General features: G+C 42.0%; 1 protein-coding gene across 1 annotated transcript in view; it reads right to left on the bottom strand.

Moving 5' to 3' along the window:
* Positions 1-25,454, bottom strand: part of CSMD1 (CUB and Sushi multiple domains 1) — a 4,035,193-nt gene that overhangs the window by 1,088,117 nt on the left and 2,921,622 nt on the right. Inside the window, 1 exon segment of the mRNA XM_029596871.1 lies at positions 19,270-19,472. Coding sequence (XP_029452731.1) covers positions 19,270-19,472 — 203 coding nt within the window.

Below are 25,454 nucleotides of genomic sequence, written 5' to 3'. Positions count from 1 at the left end.
GCATACAGAAGTGGCAGAACTCCCACCCTGAAGAAATATGGAGGGGGAAAAAGACCTGCAATGTTGCAGGACCCCCCTCCCCCTAAGAAATGGAGAGGGGGAAAAGACCTGCAATGCAGCAAAGACTCTCCACCCACATGTGGTTATGCATAAGCTTATGCATATTTATCAGCTGGAAAGTATAAGATGGGGGCAAATAAGGTGGAGGGAGGGACCCTAGGAGTGAGACCCAGAAAGAGTGAACCCTGAAAGCAACCCTGAAACAAGAGAAGGAACCCCTGAATGAAAAGGAACCAGAAGAGTGATAGGGAAGCCCTAAGCAGAGCAGCACCCCTGCTATAGAGGAGGAAGAAGACTAGGTGAAGCTAGGAAACTGGGAGAGGAGACCAGAGAGAGGAGATGCTCAGGTGTGGAGAGTAACATGGAATCTGAGATGGTGAGGGTTGAGAGCATGCCTCAGATGGCCCAGCAAGTACCAGATCCAAAAGCAAATATCCTTCCCAGATTATTGCCAGCTCTGCCAGTACTAAACTCAGGAAGCAAGTTACCTTGTAAACCATTGTGATCTACATAAGAAACAACAGTATATAAAATGTCTAAATTAATAAATTCCCTGCACACATTCTCCTGCTCTCCAGCTGGAGTCTGCTTCAGAGGTGAACAGAGGATTATCGCCTGAAGTTGGGACCAGGGGTAAGTAAGTTAGCCATAAGTATTAATATATTAAGCAGGCTAAGGTTTATGGCATGTTGGTAATCAGCCATGGTACAGAAATATTTCTAGGGAAAACTGGTGCTTAATGGCCAGGATGTTAGAGACAAGAATTGCTGTTTTTCTAAATGATAAATCATGCCTCTGATAAAAAAAAAAAGTCTATTTCTGAGGAGAGCATGTTGTCTATTTCCTGAGCTTAGGATCATGAAGTGAAATAGGAGGTGAACTGGAAGTGTCCTGTAGCAGACAAGTCCCTGCACCTCTAAAGTTGCTTACAGCTATAGAGCACAACCAGAGTTAGCTGGATATGTTATTTGGCTAGCTCTGAATATCAAAGTTAGATAGATAACTTATGAATCTGACCTAACTCCTCCCAGAAATGCCTCTGGTATTCCCCTATGTTATATAGCTAAATTTTAGCTGGATCATGAGATCTCTGGCTAAAGCTTCATTAGAAATGTGCCCCAAATATTCAAAAGTCAGCATTTAGTGAATAACTTCTGAATGTGGACCTCTAGTTATCTTTCAGATACAGGATGCAAATAAGCACTGAATAGCTTTTGCCTTTAACCAAAATGACCAGCCAAAAGATAGAACCATTAAAAGGATGCTGTGAGTTAGCATTCATGCTAAATAGTGGCAGATTCATTAACAATGTAGCACAGGTACAAATACACACCAGTGAGGCAGATACGTGTATCCATGCTAAAAATTAGCATTCATACACATGCAGATTATTCAAATATAATAACAGTGGGGGCAGTTTTTCTTTATCCACTAAGTGAATAAAATAACCAGTTAATTTTAACAAGTTATCTATAGGAGAACATAGCCAGATAGATTTAGGGCATATATTTAAGTGGCTGGGATTGCCCTCCTAAACTTAGAAGATTAGCAATGAAAATCAGTGACAACTGGCAAACCCATAGTAATGTCCCTGGAACTTCCTATTTTTTGCCTGGCTAAATTTACTTAGGGTCATTCATCAAAATGTGTTATGGTGTTAACGCCCATGATAACACTATAACACATGTGTTAATGCCATAATGCACGCAGTAGCTGCGGTACTGTGAATATACATTTTTCAAAGGGACGGGATTGGGGAGGGCTTAATGAAAATGAGGGGCAATATCGCACATTTTTAACGCCAGAAATAACTACACTTTTTTTCCTGGTGTTAAACTGTGCAATATGCCCGAAACGGCTGGAATGCAATTTGCGATAATGATTGCAAATTGCATTTTGGGAGAGGGGGAGAGAGAGAGAGAGAGAACCTCTGGGGAGGCCTTCACAGTATTCAACTATTTATACCACTATAGGAGGGCCAATTAATAACTCGTGGTGAGGTCTTGTTGGAGGTTTAGGTTTTTGAGGCCAGTTTGACATACAGAGTGAGACATACAAACAGCACAGTACACTTCATTAATGATTTGACTTGGAGTGAGGAAAGTCTCACAAAAATTAGATTTCTACAATGTTCTCTTCCCCTAGCTTAATGGACTCTATAACAGGATGCTATCAAGGTAGGGTGAGAGAACATTAAAGGAATCTCATCTTTGTGAGACTTTCCTCACTCCAAATGATGTCAAATCTTCACTGAGATGTACTGTGCTGATTGTACGTTTCACTCTGCATGTCAAACTGGCCCCCTATAGTGATATAAATAGTTGACTACTATAAAGGCCTTATAAAGAGTCTCTCTCTCTCTCTCTACCCCCCTTACCCCACCCCCCGTAAGCAATAGCCTGTTTGGGCACTTCACAAGTAGTAAATTGCAAGCTTCACAGGGAGCAACAATTTTAACACACCCTGCAATACACTACCTATGCAAATCATGTGATACAGTAATTCTAAAATTATTATAAACATACCCTTTTTCTTATCATGGGCGATATCCATGTGAAATTATTGCATTTAAATCTAGGGGTGAGATAGTTAAATTAGATGCTCAGTAAGGGAAAATTTTTAAAAGCAGAAATTTAACTGATTAATTTCTTAAATTAGCCAGTTAAACATTTTGAAAATCCATCGCAGATAAAGACCAAGCAGCCCATTTGGTCTGCCCAGTTATTCTGGTCAAATATTACTTTATGTATAAATTGTGTATAAATTGTATATAAGTAATAAAAAATATTGTTTGATATTAAGAAGTTAATATTGTCTTCTCTCTTTAAATTATATTGTGTTATTGATATTTGAGAGAAGTTAAAATTTCTCCTTCGTTTGTTTGTGCTTTGTGGATTACCAAAAATTACTGTGCCAAGTATATATCCTAGCTATCAGCCATATAAATCTTACCATTTATAGGATATTGCTCCTAATCCATGTCAGTTGTTGTTGCTTTCCTATTTGGTTCCCTATCCCTACCATCTTGGATAGATGAGCATATAGGATCTTATATTTGATTCCAACACCAAGCCCTTCCTCCCCTCTCCCCCTTTTGTTAGTACCAAGCTTTGTAATAATCTAAACAGCTAATAAACCTAGAGAGGATGTTGCCTATATATCAGATGGCCTATATCCCCATTGCCACTACCAACCTGCAAGCATTGACCCATTAAGTTTCTGGGGTGTTGTAGTCTGCTGGTTCCAAATCATCTGCCCTGTTGTCTTCAGTGTTACTAGCTGCTTTTTTATTCTCTCTTTATCAAAGTTCTCCATTGCTTCTTCTTGTTTTCTTTAATCTATTTTGTTGGTGGCATCCAACTGCACATAAGGGGGTTAATATTCATAAGGCTGATTAGTGCACAATTTATCCAGTGAATAGTCTCATATATTCAGCAGGATAAATGTCCTACTGAAAATACCAGCCTAATGTTATCCAGCCTTATGTATTCAGATACGGCAGGATTTTAAAAGGGTTACACGCATAAATTATGCACGTAACCCTTTTAAAAAAAACCCTGCGCGCGCCAAGCCTATTTTGCATAGGCTTGGAGGCACTCACAAGCCCCGGGACGCGCGTAAGTCCCGGGGCTTCGCTGGGGGGGGGCGTGTCAGGGGGGGCGTGTCGGGGCGACACGTCGTTCGGGCCGTACCAGGGAGCATGTCGGGGGCGTCGTGCCGGCCTGGGGATATTTCGGGGGCGTGGCCAAGGCCTCCGAAACGGGAAACGGGCCGGGGAATCATGCGCCAGCAGCCCGCTGGGGCACGCGAGTTATGCCTGCTTGTGGCAGGCGTAACTTTTAAAACACAGGTGTGGGGGGGGGTTAGATAGGGCCAGAGGGGTGGATTAGGTAGGGGAAGGGAGGGCAAGATGCGGGGGGGTGGAAGGAAAGTTCCCTCCGAGGCCGCTCCGATTTCGGAGCGGCCTCGGAGGGAACGGGCAGCGCGCGCAAGGTGCACAAATGTGCACCCCCTTGCGCGCGCGTATCTTATAAAGTCCCGTGTACTTTTATTTGCGCCTGGTGTGCGAGCAAACGTACGCGTGGGCATAGATTTATAAAATCTACCCCATAATGTGTTACTTAACTGGACATGTTTATGTGACTAACTTTAGGACAGGTCAGTGGCTAACTCTGCTCCTCCCCGAAAAGCCTCTCACCCACCCCCGGAATGCCTCCAACTTTTGCAGCTAAATTCTAGAAGCATTACAGGCTAGGGATGTGAATCGTTTTTTGACGATTTAAAATATTGTCCGATATATTTTAAATCGTCAAAAATCGTTAGGGCCACGATACAATACCAATTCCCCCGATTTATCGTCAAAAAATTGTAAATCGGGGGAAGGGGGAGGGCAGGAAAACCGGCACACTAAAACCCCCTAAAACCCACCCCCGACCCTTTAAATTAAATCCCCCACCCTCCCGAACCCCCCCCAAATGCTTTAAATTACCTGGGGATCCAGCGGCGGTCCAGAACGGCGGCGGTCCGGAACGGCCCCCTCAATTGAATCGTGTAGTCTTCAGCCAGCGCCATTTTCCAAAATGGCGGCGCAAAATGGCGGCGGCCATAGACTAACATGATTCAACTGCAGGAGGTCGTTCCGGACCCCCGCTGGACTTTTGGCAAGTCTTGTGGGGGTCAGGAGGCCCCCCCAAGCTGGCCAAAAGTTCCTGGAGGTCCAGGAGCGATTTCCTGCCGCGAATCGTTTTCCGTACGGAAAATGGCGCCGGCAGGAGATCGACTGCAGAAGGTCGTTCAGCGGCGGTCCGGAACATTTTGGGGGGGGGGTTCGGGAGGGTGGGGGATTTAATTTAAAGGGTCGGGGGTGGGTTTTAGGGGGTTTTAGTGTGCCGGCTCACGATTTTAACGATTTTCACGATACTTTACACACCCAAACGGCAACAATACGATTCCCTCCCCCTCCCAGCCGAAATCGATCATTAAGACGATCGAGGACACGATTCACATCTCTATTACAGGCTAGGATATAGGTACACAGGTCTTTTAATATGCCACTTTTGCCATTTAGACAGATAACTTTTGAGTTATCTGTCTAAATGGCTTTTGGATATGGACCTCTGAATGTACATATATAGGGGCGGATTTTAAGAGCCCTGCTCGCCTAAATCCGCCCAAAACCGGGCGGATTTAGGCGAGCAGGGCCCTGCGCACCGGTAAGCCTATTTTACATAGGCCTACCGGCGCGTGCAGAGCCCCGGGACTCGCGTAAGTCCCGGGGTTTTCGGAGGGGGGTTTGTCGGGGGGGCGTGTCGGGGGCGGGCCCGAACCGCGTGGCGTTTTCGGGGTGTGTTGGGAGCGTTCCGGGGGCGGGCCCGGGGGCGTGGCCGTGCCCTCCGGACCCACCCCCAGACCCGCCCCCAGATCGCTTCCTGGCGCGCTAGCGGCCCGCTGGCGCGCGGGGATTTACTTCTCCCTCTGGGAGGTGTAAATCCCCAGAGAAAGGTAAGGGGGGGGTGTAGACAGGGCCGGGTGGGTGGGTTAGGTAGAGGAAGGGAGGGGAAGGTGAGTGGAGGGCGTTAGAGGATTCCCTCCAAGGCCGCTCCGATTTCGGAGCGGCCTTGGAGGGAACGGGGGTAGGCTGCACGGCTCGGCGCGCGCCGGCTATACAGAATTCATAGCCTTGTGCGCGCCGATCCAGGATTTTAGTGGATACGCGCGGCTCCGCGCGTATCTACTAAAATCCAGCGTACTTTTGCTGGCGCCTGATGCACCAGCAAAAGTACGCCTATTCGCGTTTTTTGAAAATCTACCCCATAGTGGATATTAGGTATATTTATATATACACACAAGAAAGACAGCAATGTCAAAGAATTTGAGTATTAGCGCAAATTATTCAGAGTAAAAAGAGGTTTAAGTAAAAAGGAAAAATAGAGCACAGGCATCAAGACAGTTGAGCTCAAATTGAGGGACTCATTTTTCAACTGGACAGTATTTTTCTCAGGTCTAATTTTTAATAATTTTGTGCTGCATTGGCATGAGTAATTTATCACTGGATGACATATTTATCCAGCTCTAAATTAATTAGACAAGGGGCAATTAGATTAGCATACAATAGTGTCTGCTAACCTTTGTTACATGATCTTCAGAGTGCTTCGTAATTTAAGTAAAAGGCTATCTTCTCAAACCTTTCAGGTTTAAAGAATTAAGCTGCATTGCAGTTATTTTTTTTTCAGTGTCGACTACTTTCAAATTTGCAAGCATCACAAAGAGGTCATGATCCCATCTGCATATTATACCTTATGCAGTCAGCTTATTTTATTTTTATATTCCATTTTTCAGCACTTTAAAGTGGATTACATTAAGGTATAGTAGGTATTTCCCTTTGCCTGAGAGCTTATAATCTAAGTTTGTACCTGAGGGTAAAGATCCTTGTATTTTATAATATACGTGTTTCTGATAAGCACGGATTATAAAATACTATCGTAAATCAGTGCATGGCCATACATGCGCATACATCCATCTGCATGCAGTTATACATTAATCCTTAACTTGTTGATTTTCAGAAGTATGAGTGTAAATGTTTGTGCACATATTTAAGAACACAAGAAGCACTATGATGGATCAGACTAAGGTTCATTGAGCCCAGCATTCTGTTTCCAACAGTGGCCAGTGCGGGTCGCAAGTACCAGGCAGATCCCCAATAGTTGACCTATTTCTTGTCTTTCAATCAAAGGCATAAGTTCTGGCTTTACCAAGTCTACCTGGCTAATAACTATTTAAGGACATCAGGAACTTGTCCAATCCTCTTTTGAACCCCATTATGTTTGCTGCTTTGACCACATCCTCTGGCAACAGATTCCATAGCTTGATTGTGTGCTGAGTGAAAAAATGCTTCATACAATTTGTTTAAATATGCAGTTGACAGTTTTATAGAGTGTTCCCTAATCCTAGTGTTATTTGAAAGAGTGTACCCCATTTACTCATTCCACCTCATTCACAATTTTTTAAATCCCAGTCATATCTCTTCTCAGTCATCTCTTTTACAAGCTAGATCCCTAATCTGTTTAGCCTTTTTCCATAAGGGAACAGGTGTAAATGCGCGCTGTACATTTATGCCCATTCTTCCGAAAATCAACATTACCTATGTAAATGATTTCCCTACCCCAACTCTGCCACAAGAACACACTATATTTTGTGCATGCAAAAATATGATGCACATAGTTTAATGTACACAAACCCCGGGAAATTTTCCAAAGCTCATTTACAGTCATTAAATCAACTTTTATGTACATAAATCCTTTTGAAATATATATATATATTACAGTTTTTCCTAATATTGATTACTATTTCGGTAATCTCCTCCCATAATATTGGGGACTATTGATTTTTGAGAATTAAGTTGAATGAGTTTGTGGTTATATTATTGTTAATTTCTGTTTCTTTAACTCAATAACCATTTCTTGATTTTTACAAATGTAAAAAATGTGTTAAAAATTTCAATAAAATATAAATTAAAAAAACAATCTTTTTGAAAATCCAGTCTTGCAGCAATCAGAGATAAGATGACTTGCTCAAGGTCAGAAGGAATGAAAGTGGGAGAGCTGGATTTGTACCCTGGTATTCATCTGTGCTTTAAGCACTAATCCCCAAATGAATGACCTTCTATCAGCTTGCACAATTTTGAAATAGTTTATGTTTTTTGTAAGGCAAATATTATATGTTCTAAAATGATGTACAAAACGAATTGAAGGGGTATGCATGCAAAAAACAATGTTGTTTTATTTTGTGTTTTGTTTGTTTCATGTCTTTTTATTTATTTATTTGAAAATTGCACATGCAGAATTACATAACCAAAAAAAAAAAAATTAACATTTCCTTTCATTTCAAACAACTGTACATCTTTGTTGAGCTATATGAATTATGTCTAATCCTTATGTCTGGTCCTTTGGATCCATATACTGTATATGCTTTGGGCCCTGCTGGCTGTGTGTTCATATGACCATTTCAAAAGGCCCACAGAAACAAATGCTTAGAAGTCTCCTGCTTTTGACAGCTTTAGGTTAGTTGACAACTTGCGCTGATGATATATCATTTATGTGCTTAACTCAGGAAGGAAAGGTTATAGTTTGTACACAGCACTCATTTTCTATTCTTTTATACATGATTAAATGGTAATTAAGCTTTAATGAAAAATGTTAGGCTGATTACAATTAACATAATCACAGTAGTCGGTTCATGTCCTCATGTTCTACATGCTGTGCGGAGCCAGCAAGACAATGGATCTTTAATGGAGTCCACATGTCTTATGAACTGAAGCAATTTACATTGTTCAAGCTTAAACTGAAAGCTATATGTACATAATTAAAGGAAAAATGCATCTGAGTTTATTTAAATTATTGACTAACAAAAATAGATGTATCAAACCATAGGATGGAGCAAAAATCATAAATGAAGCAGCTTCTTTTTAACATCTGTACTAAATACATTTTTAGCACCATGCTCGAATGTTGATGTGCTAAGGTGTGATAATATGGGCCATTACTGAGCATTAATTATTAATGCACAATAATGGCTCATTCTAATTAAATGTAAATTTGGTTTTAGCTAAATATTACTTGTTAAACTAGGTGTGCTGACATGACCATTGTTACAAGCAAACTTAACTACACCTCTCTGAAGTGTAGTCAATTATATTTTAATCATTGCTTTATGGTGAACTGTGTGCATTATTTTTAAGGCTTCTGATTTTAGGTGTTTATACATTGTAAATTTAGGTGTTTATTTTTCAGCTAACTAGGGATTTCTTTGGGAGTACCAAAAATCAGTAATTATCAGTGTTTTTGCAGCACAGGTACAATTGTTGGGTACCTTTTCCAGCTGAATCAAATATATACATTTTTGCAGCTGAAGAGTCATTAGCATGGAAAGGTACAAAAACAAAGTGGAGGATCCAGGGTAGGCAAAGGTAGGGTGAGAAAATACAAGAGGAAGTAGTGTTTTTCTGGTATTTATCTAATAAACACCTATTTTATTTTTTTTTGCATCTGGGTGTCTTATTAGGGTTTCTAGGTTAAAATCTGATATCAGACCCCCTAATTATTTTGCACATTTTTAGCTATGCAAATATAGGTTATGTAGCTCATTACCTAATTTTAAATAGAATTTAGAAAGGGATATAATACCAAATACTGCAGATTTTTGTATCAGAATTAGCGTTATGAGAACTTGATCAGAGAAGATCAGTACTGCTATTACTGTTTGATATACTGTTTCATCAGCTTTTGAAACATTGTTACCAATTAATGCTTGACTATCTACATTCCTGCAGGTTGCACAATCTGAGGCAACATGGATTTACCAGAGGAATATCATGTCAAACAAACCTGATTGATTTTTTTGATTGGGTGACTAGAGAATTAGATCAAGGAAGATCACTTAATGCGGCATACTTGGATTTCAGCAAAGCTTTTGATATGGTTCTTCAGAGGAGGCTCATGAATAAAATGAGATGCCTTGAAGTGGGTCCCAAAGTGGTGGAATAGATTACAAATTGGTTGACTGAAAGACGGCAGTGTATAATGGTGAATGGAACCTACTCTTAAGAGAGAACAATTATAAGTGGAGTGCCTCAAAGATTGGTTCTGTGACCTGTTCGGTTCAGCATCTTTGTGACTGATATTGTGGATGGGTTATAATGTAAAGTTTGTTTTTTTGTGGATGACACCAAGATCTGCAACAGAGTAGTCATATCTGAAGAGGTAGAGAAAATGAAGAATTCTAAGAAAGCTCGAGCTGAGGTTCAATGTTTGGCAGCTGGGATTGAGTACCAAGAAGTGCAAAGTTATGCATTTGGGGATAAAATAATCCAAAAGAGCTGTCTGTGATGATTTACAGTTAACTTATATACATGGACCAGGAGTGAGACCTCTGAGTGATAGTGTCTGAAGATTTGAAGGTAGTAAAGCAATGTGACAAGGCAGTGGCTAAGGACACAGGGATGCTACACTGCATAGAGTGAGGCATAACCAGTAGGAAATAAAGTGGTAATAATTCTGCTCTACAGGTGCTTGGTGAGGCCTCACCTGGAAATCCTATTTCAAAAAGGATAGAGATAAAATACAAGAAGTCCAGAGAAAGGCTATCAAAATGATGTGGGGTCTGCAGCAGAAGACTTCTGAGAGGAGACTGGAGGACCTAAATATGTATATCCCAGAAGAGAGAAGAGACGGGGGAGATATACAGACTTTCAAATACCTGAAAGGTATAAATGATGCACAGAAACCAAACCTTTTCCAATGGAAAGTAAGCTGTAGAACTAAGGGGTCATGATCTGAAAGTCCAAGGGCGTAGACTCGGGAAAAAGTCTCAGGAAATATTTCTTCACAGCAAAATGGTACAGTAGTTGCATGGAATACCCTCCTGGAAGAGGTGCTGAAGACAAGAATGTTAATCAAATTTAAAAGGGCATAGGATAAATACCCAGGATCCTCCTAGTGGAGAGAATTTTATTTATTTATTAGCAATCTTTTATTCTGTTCTTTTGACAAAACTCCAATGTGGGTTACAAAAAATACATGCATAATAAATACATAAAATAAACAGATAAAACAGGACTAAAACTAAAATCATTCTCACGAAATTAGACTACTGCAATTCACTCCTACTGGGCCTTCCCGCCTGCACCACCAAACCCCTCCAGATGGTCTTGAATGCCACAGCAAGAATTCTCACCAACGCCAAAAAAAAGGACCATATCACCCCGATCCTCCAGCATCTCCATTGGCTTCCCATTAAATATAGGATACAGTTCAAAACCAGCATGATGATTCATAAGGCCCTACATAGCATTTCACCACTCAACTTAACCTTCCAGCTTCAACTACACACTTCAAAAAAGCCAACTAGAAGGGCATACCAGAACAGAATGATCACCCAACCTGCAAAATCTTCCCTGAGGAAACGCGCATTATCCACAGCAGGCCCATCTCTCTGGAACTCTCTACCACCAGACCTCCGCCTTGAGCCGTGCCATACTACTTTCAAAGTGAAACTCAAGACTTGGCTCTTCCTTCAAGCTTTCCCAGAGAGCTAAGAGCAAGAAGAGCAACAACAACAACCCTCCTGTCTTACAGCAATAATGTAATGTTTATTTGCTTTATGTATGTGTTCTGAGTTGATCTTAGTTTGTATTGTTACTGTATAATAGATTAATTGTTCGATATGTTCCATGTAAACCGCCATCCCGGCGATAGTTATCTCTGTTACCTGTGAACCGAAGTGATATGTATTTTATACAGGAACTTCCGGTATATAAAAACCATAAATAAATAAAACAAAAATGATAAAACAAGCACTAAATCATATTCTGTACATAACAAACCTTGCCAATTCAGCGGTATATTACATTCCCATATGATTTAACCAGGAAAGGCCTGAGCAAATAGAAGAAAAGGGGTAACCTGTTGCTAACTTTAGATGTCATATTTCTGAATTGGGGTCATTTTCATGCAGCAGCAGTGAATACCCTTAACAGAAGTCATGGGGGTAACCTGCACAGATTGGCAGTTAATACCCATGTAACTGACTGGGCAGACTGGATGGGCCATGTGGATCTTTTTCTGCAATTGTTAACTATGTTACTAAAATCAATCGGTTTTGGAGGAACTGTTTTACAATTGTTCCAGTCATTCCCTACTAAAAGTGATAATGTACAACTTGCTATGTAATACGATTTCAATCAGTTTAACTCTATGTCACTAATTCTGAACTTATTGTGGAATTCTTATTAATCCAGCAAGTAAAAGGCCTGTTTTTATAGCAGCACAAGATTTACTGAAATCAAGGAAAAAGAACACAATAGACTGGGTATGTTGTTATGGTCCATATCTTCTCCTCACATAAGCCAGCATGGGGAAATGAACTGTTTAAGCTGGCCAATGAAAGGAAATCTGCTCTTTCAGATAGATATCTTATAAAAATGCTCATTATCATAAACCATCTACTGGTTTGTATGGTGGAGAAGCTAAACAGAAAGCAGGATGCTTGACAAAAGGTTTCTCATGAGGTCATTTGTAAGGAGCAGTTGAAAACTGCAAAACCAGTGCAAAGGTTATATTTCAGTCAGTATATTACCTCTCAGCAACATATGGAAGAAGGTGAGTTCCCTCTACTGACTGTTTGCCTCAATTATTGTCAAGAAGAACAATCCATAATATATCGGTGTTGGTAGTGTGTCCATCAGTGCTCACACATGTTCCGCAGCCTGCCAATAGATGGCGCTATAATATATCAGCCTTGGTAGTGTGTCCATCAGTGCTCGTACATGTTCCCCAGCCCACAGATAGATGGTGCAGGCAGTTCCCTGGCCGCCTTGGAGGCTCAAACATGCCAGAGGTAGGAAGGACAGCGGCCATTGCGGGACAGGCAGAATATAGCAGAGGAGACCCTGGCATGCCGTGAATGGAGTGCATCCCACAGTACATGCTCCGTTCATGGTGAAGATGAAGGCCGGCATGCTGTTCATGGCAAAAAGGGAAGGCCCCCATGTGCTGAGATCGGCATGCCCAGGCCTTTATCTTCGCTGCGAACGGAGCGTATGCCATGGGACGTGCTCCATTCGTGGCATGACGGGGTCTCCGCTGCTATTTTTTGCTCAAGGCAAAAATGGAAGGTCCCGAGTGTGGCAAATAGCTCGCTGGGCCTTCATCTTTGCCACAAACGGCGCGGGTTCCGCGGCATGCCGGTGAGTGAGAATGTGTGTCGGGGAGGGGAGGGTGAGAGAGAGCATGGGGGGGATGCCAGTGAGAGAGAATGTGTGTGTGAGAGACGGGGTGACAGAGAGCATGGTTGGTGAGAGGGGGTGGGGAGGGTGTGAGAGAGAGCATGGGAGGTAAGAGAGGGTGGGTGGCGGGATGCTTGACTGTGGGTTTCAGAGAGAGGGAGCCTATATGAATGGAGGATGATGTCGGTGAGAGAGAATGGTTGATAAGAGGGGGAGGGGGGATGCTTATACAAGAGCATATGTGCCAATAAAAAGGCTCGCCACCCAGGCGTAGAACGGGTACAGTTGCTAGTATTAAAATATTGCTACAGATATTCTTCATTGTTACATCTGATAGCCAAAAAGCACATGATATCTGAAATATGGTCATGCAGTTCCTGTGTATGTCTGTCAGTGACACAATCAAGAACTCTCATAATGAAGAAAATTCATTCAGTATTCACACAATCAAGAACTCATACATATAGAACTCATACATCAGCATTCTCATATCAAGAGCACACATATTCAAGAATGCTCTGAATAACTATCAGAGCTATTTTACTTATATATACACACAATCTCTCTCTCTCATACACAAAGAAGAAGGAAGAAGAAGGCATCTCTAACTGTGGAACTCCGGCCAAAGGGACAAATTAGATCAACTGAATTTTGGATGCGTTAATTCCTTTTCTCTTCTATTTTATGGTATAACTAGCAAAAAATGTGTGTGTGTCTGGAGCAGGGTTACACCACAATATTTTGTACAATTTGCTATTTGCATAATACAAATACAATTGTGTTATTCTCGGAAATACTATTTTGTCTGTATCAAGCCACAGCACATTTTTTCCTTTGTGTTCTTTTACACTAGGTCTCAACAAGTAAAAGCTGATGGAAATATTTCCCACCTATGGACTATAACCATCAAGAGTCTCCAAGGGGTGTTGCATTGTCTGCTTTGCTTTTAAATATATATTTCAGCCCACTAGGTGAACTTATTAAAACATTTGGAATACAGTGGACAATCTATACTGACAATACACAGCTGTATCTGCCACTTGGCACAGCTGTATCTCTCCACGTGGCACATTATATTGAGAGAACAGAAGAGTTAGTTCTGAACCTTAAAAAAACTAAATTATTATGGATATCTTGGGATAAAACCTCTCCTGACTTGCATCATATACATTTGAATAAAGTTTATTCTCTTTCGAATAAAGTTCATGATCTGGGATTCATGTTGCTCTCTGACTTCACATTACACCTCCAGTTCAATGCAGTGCTGAAATTTTCAGTTTACAAACTAGACTTTTAAAATGACAAATATGTCTTTATGAAGGAGGATTTTTGCACTATAGTTAAGGCAGTGATTTTAAAGTAAACTACTGCAATTCACTTTGAGGTAGATTTTTAAAGTGTTGCTTCTGCAAAAACAGCCACATTTGTGGGCAATCAATGTGAATTTTAAGAAGCTGGAAGGGCATGTATATATGTGTTCAGAATAAGGAGGTGGAAAAGGAGTAGGTCTAAGATTGATGGGGAGAGAGAGAGAGAGAGAGAAAGAGAACCTCTGTATAGTGTCTGACTGACACTCTAATATGTTCCATTCTAGAGGGGCACTTTGAATCGGGGTGTGTTTTCAGTAGGTGGGTTAGGGTTGGGGTTGGGGGGGGGGGGGGTGTTGTTATAGAAATATTCAGAGGTATTCATAGTAAAATTGACATCAGTAAAGAATTATAGCCCTTATAAGTGATGTAAAGGAGTAGAGTTGTACAAATCAGCTAGCACTGCAGTTAGAGATGTGCATTCATTTATCACGAATTAGGTGATTTCAACGAAATCGCCTAATTTGTAGTGGTTCGGGGGACCTGAACCACAAAGTGGATTTTCCCCGAGCTTCGGGGAAAATTTGTTTTTCGGGTTAGTGCGGGGGGAGGGGCACATTTATTAAAAAAAAAAACAAAAATACACCCCAACCCTTCAATTTTACTTTCTTACAACCCCCTCCCCCAAGACTTGCCAAAAGTCCCTAGTGGTCCAGCAAGGGTCCGGAGCGATCTCCTGCACTCGGGCCGTCAGCTGCCAGTATTCAAAATGGCACCAATAGCCTTTGCCCTTACTATGTCACAGGGGCTACCATTGCCATTGGTCGGCCCCTGTCACATGGTAGGAGCACAAGATGGCGTCAGTCATCCATTGCTCCTACCATGTGACAGGGGCTGGCCAATGGCACCAGTAGCCCCTGTGACATCGTAAGGGCAAAGGGCCATTGGTACCATTTTGATTCATAGCAGACCCAACAGCCCGACGGCACAGAGGGAGAGATCGCTCGCGGGACCCTGCTGGACCACCAGGGCTTTTAGTAAGTCTTGGGGAGGGATCAGGATGGTGGGGGTGTTGTAAGAAAGTAAAATGGAAGGGTTGGGGTGGTTTTTTTCCACTGGGTTTTTTTTTTTTTATTCATTTTTCTGGTTTCAGGTTCGGGTTCCAGCTTCGTTTTTGATGACAATTTTACTTTGAATACCTCTGAATGTGTCTGTAACAACATCCCCGCCTAACACCAACTCACCATCCGAAAACTCACCCCGATTCAGATTGCCCTTCTAGACAGGTCTATATAGAGAGTGTCAGAGTGCCTCTATACAGAGGTGGTCTCTCTCCTGCTCCCTCTTAAGATACATTGTAAAGGCTATAGATATATACATGGGAACAGTATTTTAAATGCTACCAGCATGCTTTATAAAATGAGGCGTGTTTATGGGCACACGTATATTCCTTTTAAAATTTACCCATTTATGTTGGCCTGCCAAATTTCCAGTTGCATGCTTTATAAATAATCCAAAATGCTACAGCCAGATTAATTACTGGCTGTCAGTGCGGAGAGCATATCTCCCCTCAGTTGTTAGAGCTACACTGGCTCCCAATACATTTTCAAATACATTGTAAATATGAATGTTCAAAAATGTTATACAATGAAAAACCTTTATACCTGAAAGAGAAGTTGCAGGAACATATCCTCCCCCCGCCCTTCACCCCTGACGTTTCCTTTCACAGATATGTTAGTGTCATCAGTCCCCTATACAAAAATATGCCAATTGCATACATCTTACTAGAGATGTGTTGCGTGCCCTGCCACATCCGGCCCATGCACGGGCCTGCTCACCTCTCTGGCGCCTCTGCAGGTCCTGAGTCGGTCTCCCCAGCGGCAGCCGTGAGCACCTCCAGGCCTCGGCATCCCGTGGCAGCGGTTGCTGGGCCTTCCACTGCATATCAGGCCTCACGCCGGAGTTCGGTGTCTCCCGTGGCGTTGGCCATGCCACTACGCGCGCGCGGACCACCCAGCCTCTTGTAGGGCCAGGGGCAGGTCCTAGCTCCGCGGCGCACCCTGATTGAAGGAACTACTTAAGGAAGTCCCCGCCTGCACTTCCTTGCCTTGGCAATCGGGTCGGCATTGTATTGTGTGCTAGATTGTCACTGCGTCCTAAGCCTTGTTCCAGTCTTGTTCCAGTCTCGTTCCAGTCTTGTTCCAGGATACCAACTGTTCTAGCCTTGTTCCTGCATCCTACTGTTCCAGCCTTGTTCCAGCGTCCTTCTGTTCCTGCGTCTGTCCGTCCATCTTCCCAGGTAGTACCCTCGGACTGTCTCCTTGGTACTGACCTCGGCCTGTTCCTCGACCTTCCTGTCTGCTGCCTGCATCCTGACCTCTGCCTGCCTTGTGACCTCATCTGACCTCTGGAACCTGACCTCTGCCTTGCCTGACTTCTCCTCGGACTGACCCTCGGATTTTGATCCCTGCTGATTGACTACATCTCCTTATTCTGGCTCTGGCCCTTGCCTTGTCATTGCCTACGCTGTTCTGGTCTTCCTTGCTCCAACTGAACCTCAATCTCGAGTCCGACCACACTCCCTTGCTGTCCGTGGGCATGCCTGTCTACCATCTCTCCAGGAGACCCTGCAAGGCCCACCTAAGTTCAAGCGGGCCCGGGTCCCTACAGGCTCCATCCAGGGGGACCGTGGGCTTCCAGTGGTGAAGCTTCTCCTAGCCTCTGTCTCCTCCAGTGCTCCGCCCCCTGGGGGCAGGTGCTTCTTGGTCCCTATCAGGGAGCCATTCTCCACTGCCCCAGGACAAGGGTCCACCCCCGAGCGCAACTAGATGTGCAATCGTTTTTGCCGAATTGGAATATTTCAAATAAATAGTCCAATTCAGCATGGGTCGGAGGACCTGAATCCCGAGACGGATTTTCCCTGAACTTCGGGGAAAATTCATTGTTTGGGGTTAGCGGAGGTGGGAGGGGCACCTTTATTAAAAAAAACAAAACCCACCCAACCCTTAAAATGTAGATATTTACAACCCTCCAGACCCCCAAAAAACTTGCCTAAAATCTGTGGTGGTCCAGCAGGGGTCCCGGGAGTGATCTCCCGCTCTCGGGCTGCCGGCAACCTGTAAACAAAATGTTGCCAGTGGCCCTTTGCCCTTACCATGTGACAGGGACTACCAGTGCCATTGGTCGGCCCCTGTCACATGGAAGGAGCAATGGATGGCCCACGCCATTTTCTAAGATGGCGCCGGCATTCCACTGCTCCTACCATGTGACAGGGGCCGACCAATGGCACAGTAGCCCCTGTCCCATGGTAAGAGGAAAGAGCCACTGGTGCCATTTTGTTTACTGGCTTCCAATGGCCTGAGAGTGGGAGATTGCTCCCAGGACCCCTGCTGGACCACCACGGATTTTAGGCAAGTTTTTTTTGGGGTGGTCCGGAGGGTGTGGGGGTTGTAAATAACTAAATTTTAAGGGTTGGGTGGGGGTTTTTTTTGGTGAAAATTGCTGATAAAAAAAAAAACAACCCGATGGAAGATGAAGTTTTCCACAGGTTGGCCGACCCGTAGCCTGACCCAAGATAAAAAAACGAAGCATATCTCTACATCTTACAACAAAGCATTCTCAGTGGCAGGAGCCACACTCTGGAATAAGCTCCCATTAGAACTTCAGGCAGAACCTGTCAGCAAGCATTTTAAGAAAACATTAAAGATTTACCTGTTTAGGCAAGACTTTTGTAATAGATTATGCAAGGTTTTCAGATGATGGTTCATTTTGCTTTCCGATTGGATTTTCAAATATGATTGTGTTTTTGTCTGAATAATGTTGTGTACTGATGTAATGTGTTTTTGTATAAACTATAATTATGTGAATACTGTGAACAGCATAGAACAACTGATGCTGAATTAAGTATATTACATGTTTCAAACAAATAAATAAATAAAGTGAATGCATTTTGGATGAACTTCACAATAGTAAAATAATGAGCAAATAAACAGTAAATAGTGCATACACAATTTCACAAATGATGTGCATTTTTGGCAGGTTTTTTTTTTTCATGTGTTAATGTTTTGGGAAGCACAACACACCTTAGTATATCTCCCTCCAAATGTGAAAACAGCTCAGGGCAGCACAAAATTCAGATTTGGATTTAAAATGATTATTATTAGTATTATTAATAAGCTAATTTTATTAACTGCCATTCGATACTGTTAAAACAAGATTTTAACTTAAAAACTGTTTGGCATGTGCATACATCACATCATACCTCAAAGTTTAACCCTAGCATCCTCATAGTGAGTGTACTGAAACTAGGCATTTCTCAAACATCATAAATAAAAAATGTTAACCTCCATGTTTTCCAGGTCCCCATCCCAAACTCTGCTACCACCAATATGCAATATCATATGATTGGTAGAATACAAATTCCATGTGCAGTCAAACAATTATCCTAGCTTAAGGAAATCAGTCCCAGAATTCAAATTGCTTTTGGTTTTATTTTTTTACTGCATATGCAGAAATGAAGATCAATAAACAGGTTGAGGTGATTCATTTTATTAGACTATATTAGTACATTTGTGACTACTTATCAAGAATTATGCTCAATTTGTCGGGCTGGTTTAATAAAAAGTGTCATATACAGCTTTTTGTTTGATCTCTTATTTCTTTGCAGTCAAGTGTACTAACAAAGCAACCACAGAACATTTTCACTGCAGTAACTGAACTGATGATGGTCTTCTACCCAGTATCAATCTTTTTTTTCCTCACAAAGGTGAAAAAGGTTAAGTACTTTTCCTTTCTAGTATGCACTATATTGCTAACTCTATTACTTCTGTAAACCTGCAGCACCCTGCTGCTAAACTACAACAGACTTTCTAACTCGTTTAACTGTGCCGCCACCAGTTATGAAATGTGCTTGTGCCTTTGGTGAAAAATGGCATTTGAGGTTATGGGAAAGGAAGCACATTTATTATCATTAGAAGAGAAAGCAAGGTTTCAGCTAAAATGAAGCAGTTGATGAAGACAAGGGGCTATCAGAAAATAACCAATACTAGGAAGAAGGAATGCTAAACTGGTGTGCCACAAAGGGTGAGCCTGGTCAAAGCCTTGACAAATAAGATCGCTTACTTGAAAACTGGATGGAAAAGCCTGACTTGCTGATGAAGAAATCACTGTCAAATTGTAGGGTTATGGAGTTGAAGGTGCTATGGATGTCCTCAGGAAGGGCCGAGCCACTCCACTCTTTCAGCAGAATATTACTTTCCAGTGGGCCATCCCACACCTTTAGGATGTCATGAGAGACCTCAGTGTCAAAGACAATAAAATGAAGGCTACAAGGAAAAAAGAAAAGAACAAATTAAAACACATTTTAAGTCAGAGCACCTATTACTGCAAAGCAATGCTAGAAGATTTTGCACATTTCCTAGCAAGTTGCAGTGTGTGTTAATGACTGAAGATCTCTGCTGATTGGTATCTTGAAATTTCAGCTGCTGCAGATGGTACCAAATCGTTTTATTTAGTTTTTGAACTGACAATCTGCCATTAAAATGATACATTTGTTATTGCGAGATTGATCATGTTCTATCCAGTCATATGCTCCCTTTCCCCAGCTTCCTCTTTCTATTCTTACCTACCTAAACTGGAAGATTCTCTAGCTTATCTGGCTCCCCAGTTATCTATATATTATTTTGCATGTAGTTTATTTTTACCTTATTTCTGATTACCAACTTACCACAGAAAATGTCTGCTTCCATCTCCCCACTGACACTGTTAGTGGTCTGATACCAAATTCTTATTGAAGGGATATTGCTGCTAACAATTTCATATTTAGGGGTTCATACCAGATCTACTCCACTCAGTAAAAAGCACCAAATAATTTAATGAGGGGCATCAAATTGCCCCTCCCCAGTGCATTTTCTACTCTGTATTCTTTTTCTTTTCTTTTGTGATATGTGCGTTTCTAATCGCTCCTGCTTTTCAGACCTTTTATCTTTTACTGTTTATCTCCCCTGCTACATTAACTACAGACAATATATTCTGTACCATGTCTTACTATTTTAATTAAATCTGGAAGATATCTTGATAATAAAACAGCAGTGAAAATGAGTGTTCATAATAACAATTACAAGAATAATACCAGTAGCAGTAAGACATACTGAAACCATGTTTTCTATAGTCACCTTAAAGTCTATTGTTATTTTTTCTGATTGTCTTGAGTACCCAACAAAGGCAAATATTTGAGTAATTATTAGATAATTAACAGAGTTCAGATTAAAACTACATAGTTAAATAACAAGAGCTCCATATTTTGTAAGCTGGTGAGCAGTAAAGTTATCTGGATAAACTTAAAAGGCTAGCTGGATATTAAGCAGTAACATCTCCCATTGATTATAGTTATGAGGGTGACTTTGCCGCTCACTGGCTTACAGAATGTGGACCTCGGTGCTGCTCACCTCAGCTGATTTGCACTGAAAATCAACCAGAGCAATACAGGATGCCGAAATAGAGGAGCTATACCCATCTCTTCTTCCACTCAGCTTCTGCAACAGTTTTGGAAGCACTGAATGGGTCCGAATGGTAGGGGTTCAGGGTTGGGAGAGAAATGAGGGCAAGGGTTATTTTAAGCAAAAAGGGAGATGTGGTGGTTGGGGGGGGGGGGAGGGGGCGTTCAAGCTGCAGGAATCATTGCTTTTTTAAAAAGTTGAAGTGAATGGGGACATTTTTTTTTTGGGGGGGAGGGGGATAAGGGTAACTAGTTTTTTATTGACAGGGATCCAGGGAGGAGGGAGAGCTTTAGGGATGCAGCATGCAATTTTTTCTTTCTTAAAGATTTCAGGAGTATAGGTCGCTTTAGGAGGATAAGGGCAACATTTTTGTAATGGGGTAGGAAGGTGAGAGAGTGGTGAGTTTGGGCTGCAATCATAATTTTATATCTAAATGCAGGGAGGGAGATCATGATGAAGGGTTACTTTGCCAGTCATTCCTTTAAAAAAAAAAGCAAAACACCGGAAGAGGATGGGAATGGGGAGAGGCATATGGTTGTTGCTGACAAAGTCTCTTTTTTTGTAATATATAGAGGAAGAAAATGGAGGAGGGCAGTGGAATAGTTTGTTATGTTTTGGAGTCAAATTTCAACAATGCTGGGAGTAAAAAGTTACACGGGTAATTTTAAATAATTTTTTCCAACCAGATTAACCCAGTGTTACTCAACTAAACTTAAGCGCTTCCACTGAAACATTCCCTGCCCTTCCACTTTTTATCTGGCTAACGTTTACCCAGGTAAAAGCTTACTCAAATTAAATTTAGCCATGAGGGAGGCAAAATGCATTCAAAGGTTTTGTCTGAGTAACTGAAAAGTTATCCAGACAAACCCCATTTGAATATGGGCCACAAAGAGTTCATTTGTTATGGGGTTTTCCAATAAGCATAGAAACCCAAGATGAATCAGAACTAAACTTTGACTTTTTATATCTTTTTATTGATACAGATTCCTTACTTTTCCTTAGAGACAAGTAGTAAATTCCTAGCAGACAACCTTAAGCTCAACCTCTGTAGGACGTCAGCTCTCAATTTTAATTGAGGTATAGCAAAATAACATCTTAATTTGTGTTGATTTAAGTACATTTTGGGGTACATTTTAAAAGAGAGCGTGCACGCGTACTTTTGTTCGCGCATCAGGCGCGAACAAAAGTATGCTGGATTTTATAAGATACGTATGTAACCGCGCGTATCTTATAAAATCCGGGGTCGGTGCGCGCAAGGGGGTGCACATTTGTGCAACTTGCGTGCGCCGAGCCCTGCGCGCGCTGCCCGTTCCCTTCCCCTACCTAACCCACCCTCCCGGCCCTATCTAGACCCCCCCACCTTTACCAGAAAAGTTACTACTGCCTCTGGGCAGTAGTAACTTACGTGCGCCGGCGTGGCAGGCCCCGACACAGGCCGCGCCATCGGGACACTTGGCCACGCCCCTGGACAATCCACATGCCCCCGAACATGCCACCGATCCAAAACTGTGCCCCCTGGCCACGCCCCCTACCGCCCCTTTTTGCAAGTCCCTGGACTTACGCGCATCCCGGGGCTTGCGCGTGCTGCCGAACCTATGCAAAATAGGCTCGGTGCACGCAGGGTTTTTTTTAAAAGGGTTAAGCGCATAACCCTTTTAAAATCCGGCCCTTTATGCTTACGTTTTTAAAACCACAAAAATAATGACTTTTCAATAGTGTCCCAAGTTGACAGAGTGCAGGAGATTTGGAAGAATCCATCTCATCCTCTGTGGTGGATCTCCAAAGTACAACATTCCTTAAAATGTAGTTGTTGCTTTAAAAATAAATAATTGACTAATGTTATAATATAAATTGTTATGGCGTGAGGAACTAGCTAGATAGATTTCCCCAGCAGGAACAGGGCCAGATTCTAGGGCAAAGCCAGATAGGATCTTCCGCCTCACTAGCCACCTCCTCCTTGGGTTCAGCCCACAGGTTCTGGTGACCAGCAAGCCTTTGGCTAGAACTGGAGACAAGCTGGGTCTAGAGGAAGGGCAGGTGCAGAAGATAAGGCAGGCACAGGTGATGAGACAGGAACTGGAGACAAAGCTGGAACTGGAGGTACAGGTTGTTTCTGAAGGCAGGCAGGAGCTGGAGACAGAGCTGGAACAGGACGCAAAGGCTGGGACTGGAGACAGGGACTGCAACTGGAGACCCACAGGGAGTAGGGGCCACAAGGAGAACTTGACAGGGCAAGATAAGGACTGAACAAGACAAGGACAGAACAGGACAATCCAAGACTAAGTCTGGACAGGACCACGAGAACAGGGCAAAGAATGTACGATGCAGGCTAACCAGAAACTAACACAAAATAAGGGGGTTATTTTCCAAGTCACGTTATGGCCTTTTTGCACATGATAAATGCCATAACGCATGGTGCGATGCTAATTTGGAAAAGGGGGAGGATTTCTGTCCAAGTGGGCTGGCTTTGCAAAGCCATAATGCACAGTTTTAATGCTGGAAATAACTACACCTTTTTCATTGGCTTTAAGCTGTGCAATATAGCCAAATCACATGTTGCAATCTTTTCACAAATAGTGTTTTGGGTATTTTAGGAGAGAGAGAGAGAGAAAGAGAGAACCTAGCTATAAGAACCTTCTAGTAGTTAGGTATTTATACCTCTATAGCAGGCTCACCTAGTAACTCAAGGTTAGGTTTAGGTAGTAGTGTAGGGGTTAGGGGTCACTTTGACATTCAGAGTGAAATGTACAAACAGAACAGTATACTCTTGTGAAGATTTGATGACCTTTGGAGTGAGGAAACTGACACAAAGATGAAATTTGTACAATGTTCTCTCTCCCAGCCACCCTCCCCCCCCTAGTGTTTGTAGGTAGGAATTGCAACAATTGTGGTATTAGTGCAAATAAGTTTTCACACTCTGCGAATACCTATGTGAAGTGCTAAGATTGCCTATTTATTGTAATGTGCACTATTACCATAAAACATGCACCTCTTCCTATCACATGTGATAGTTTGATGAATCTAGCCTTAAGGTAGGTATAAAACAAGGCCTGAGCAGGCCACAATTTGTTTATTTAAAATTATTTATAGTCCATGCCCTCTGAATAGTTTGGGGTGGATAACAATTTCACATACACAATAAAAAAATACAATAACATAAATTGAAACAGGTCAAGTACAACAGAAAATACAGTGATACAAGATGTCTCATAGTATTGGTACAGGTAGCCCCATGTAACAACTACAGACATAAGAGGAGCTAGCCCAGGATCTTGAAGACTTGCTTAAATAAGAAAGTTTTCAATGCCATTTAAATGCTTTTGCATCTGTGATTTAATGGGTAAAGAGAAGATGCGCTCTTGTGTCTCGGCCAGACGAGCAAGGTTTGGAGAGTAAGTTTTGGTGTGCAGAAAGACAATTATGAGTGGGAATGTGAATTTTTAGCATGGAAAGTATCCAAGGTGATTTGACATTATTTAGTAAGATGTGGATTGTTACAGCCAACTTATAACATACTCACCAGTGAATTGGAAGCCAGTGGAAGGAAAGCAAGATGGGAGTGATATGTTCTCAGGATTTGGTAAACATAAGAAGATGTGCTGCAGCATTCTGTATGACTTGTAGTGATCTTACCCCTAGATTCATCAAATTGCAATAAATATAGCAGAAATAGCACCCGCGATAAAAACAATGGGTGTGATTAAGCAAATTTTAGAATTACACATGGTACATTATCGCGTTGCACATTATTTGTTTTTAATGCTCACGGTATATTATGATGGAGGGAGAGAGAGAGAGCAAGGTAGAGTGCCTCTGTATAGTGTCAATATGACATGCTATATATATACAACTGTAAGAGGGGAAGCTAGCTAGAGATTGCATAGTAGAAATCAACTCCTCTTGTTTGTACCTTTCATTGTTTCAAATGATAGAAATTCATCGGTTATATCAAATTTGTAGTTACGTCCTCTGACTGTGTATCTAAAACCACCACTCCCCAAACCCACCCTACCCCAAGTTGAAAGTGTTCCTTCTTTCAGTGGTACAAATAGATAGATATATAGATAGATAGATAGATAGATAGATAGATAGAAAGAGCATGTCATAGTGACTCTATTCAGAGGTCCTTTCTCTCTCTCTCTCTCTCTCCCCTAGTTATTTCTGACATTAAATCCCATGTTAATGTATGCATATAGCTTATAATATATTCATAGCAGGGGTTAAAGCTGAACCTTGGGGAACACCAGTCGTAATTGGAAACCATGTAAGGTACAACATGAACCAGGCCATAACAGTCCCAGTGATTCCAAGAGCTGTGAGCCTACTTAGCAGGACTTCATGGTTTATGGAATCAAATGCAGCTCAATATCAAGGGAAATTAATGTAAACTTAGTACCTAGGTCAAAGCCTCTACAAATTTTGCCAACAGATGACAGTAAGAGACTCTCAGTGTTATAATATCTTCTAAATCCAAATTGATACTGATCCAAGGTAAAAAATTGACTTACTAAGTCAGACCAAGGATTCATGAAGCCCAGCATCCTGTTTCCTAGGGATGTGCAGAGCAAAATTATGTTCATATTTTTTATGTCCGAAAGGGGGTCCCACTTGCGGCCAATATGGACATAAAAAAAATCCAATGAGTTGGGTATATGTACATATGTGCAAAAAAAAAAATTAAACCCCCTCACCCTCCTTAATCCCCCCCCCAGACTTACCACAACTCCCTGGTGATCGAGCGAGGAGTGAGGACGTCATTTCTGCAATCCTTGGCGAGAAGCATGTGACGTCGGTGGCACGTCGAGTGAC

The sequence above is a fragment of the Rhinatrema bivittatum genome, chromosome 3 (assembly GCF_901001135.1).
Source record: "Rhinatrema bivittatum chromosome 3, aRhiBiv1.1, whole genome shotgun sequence".
Taxonomy (NCBI): domain Eukaryota; kingdom Metazoa; phylum Chordata; class Amphibia; order Gymnophiona; family Rhinatrematidae; genus Rhinatrema; species Rhinatrema bivittatum.
This window is presented reverse-complemented; position numbering and strand designations above follow the sequence as displayed.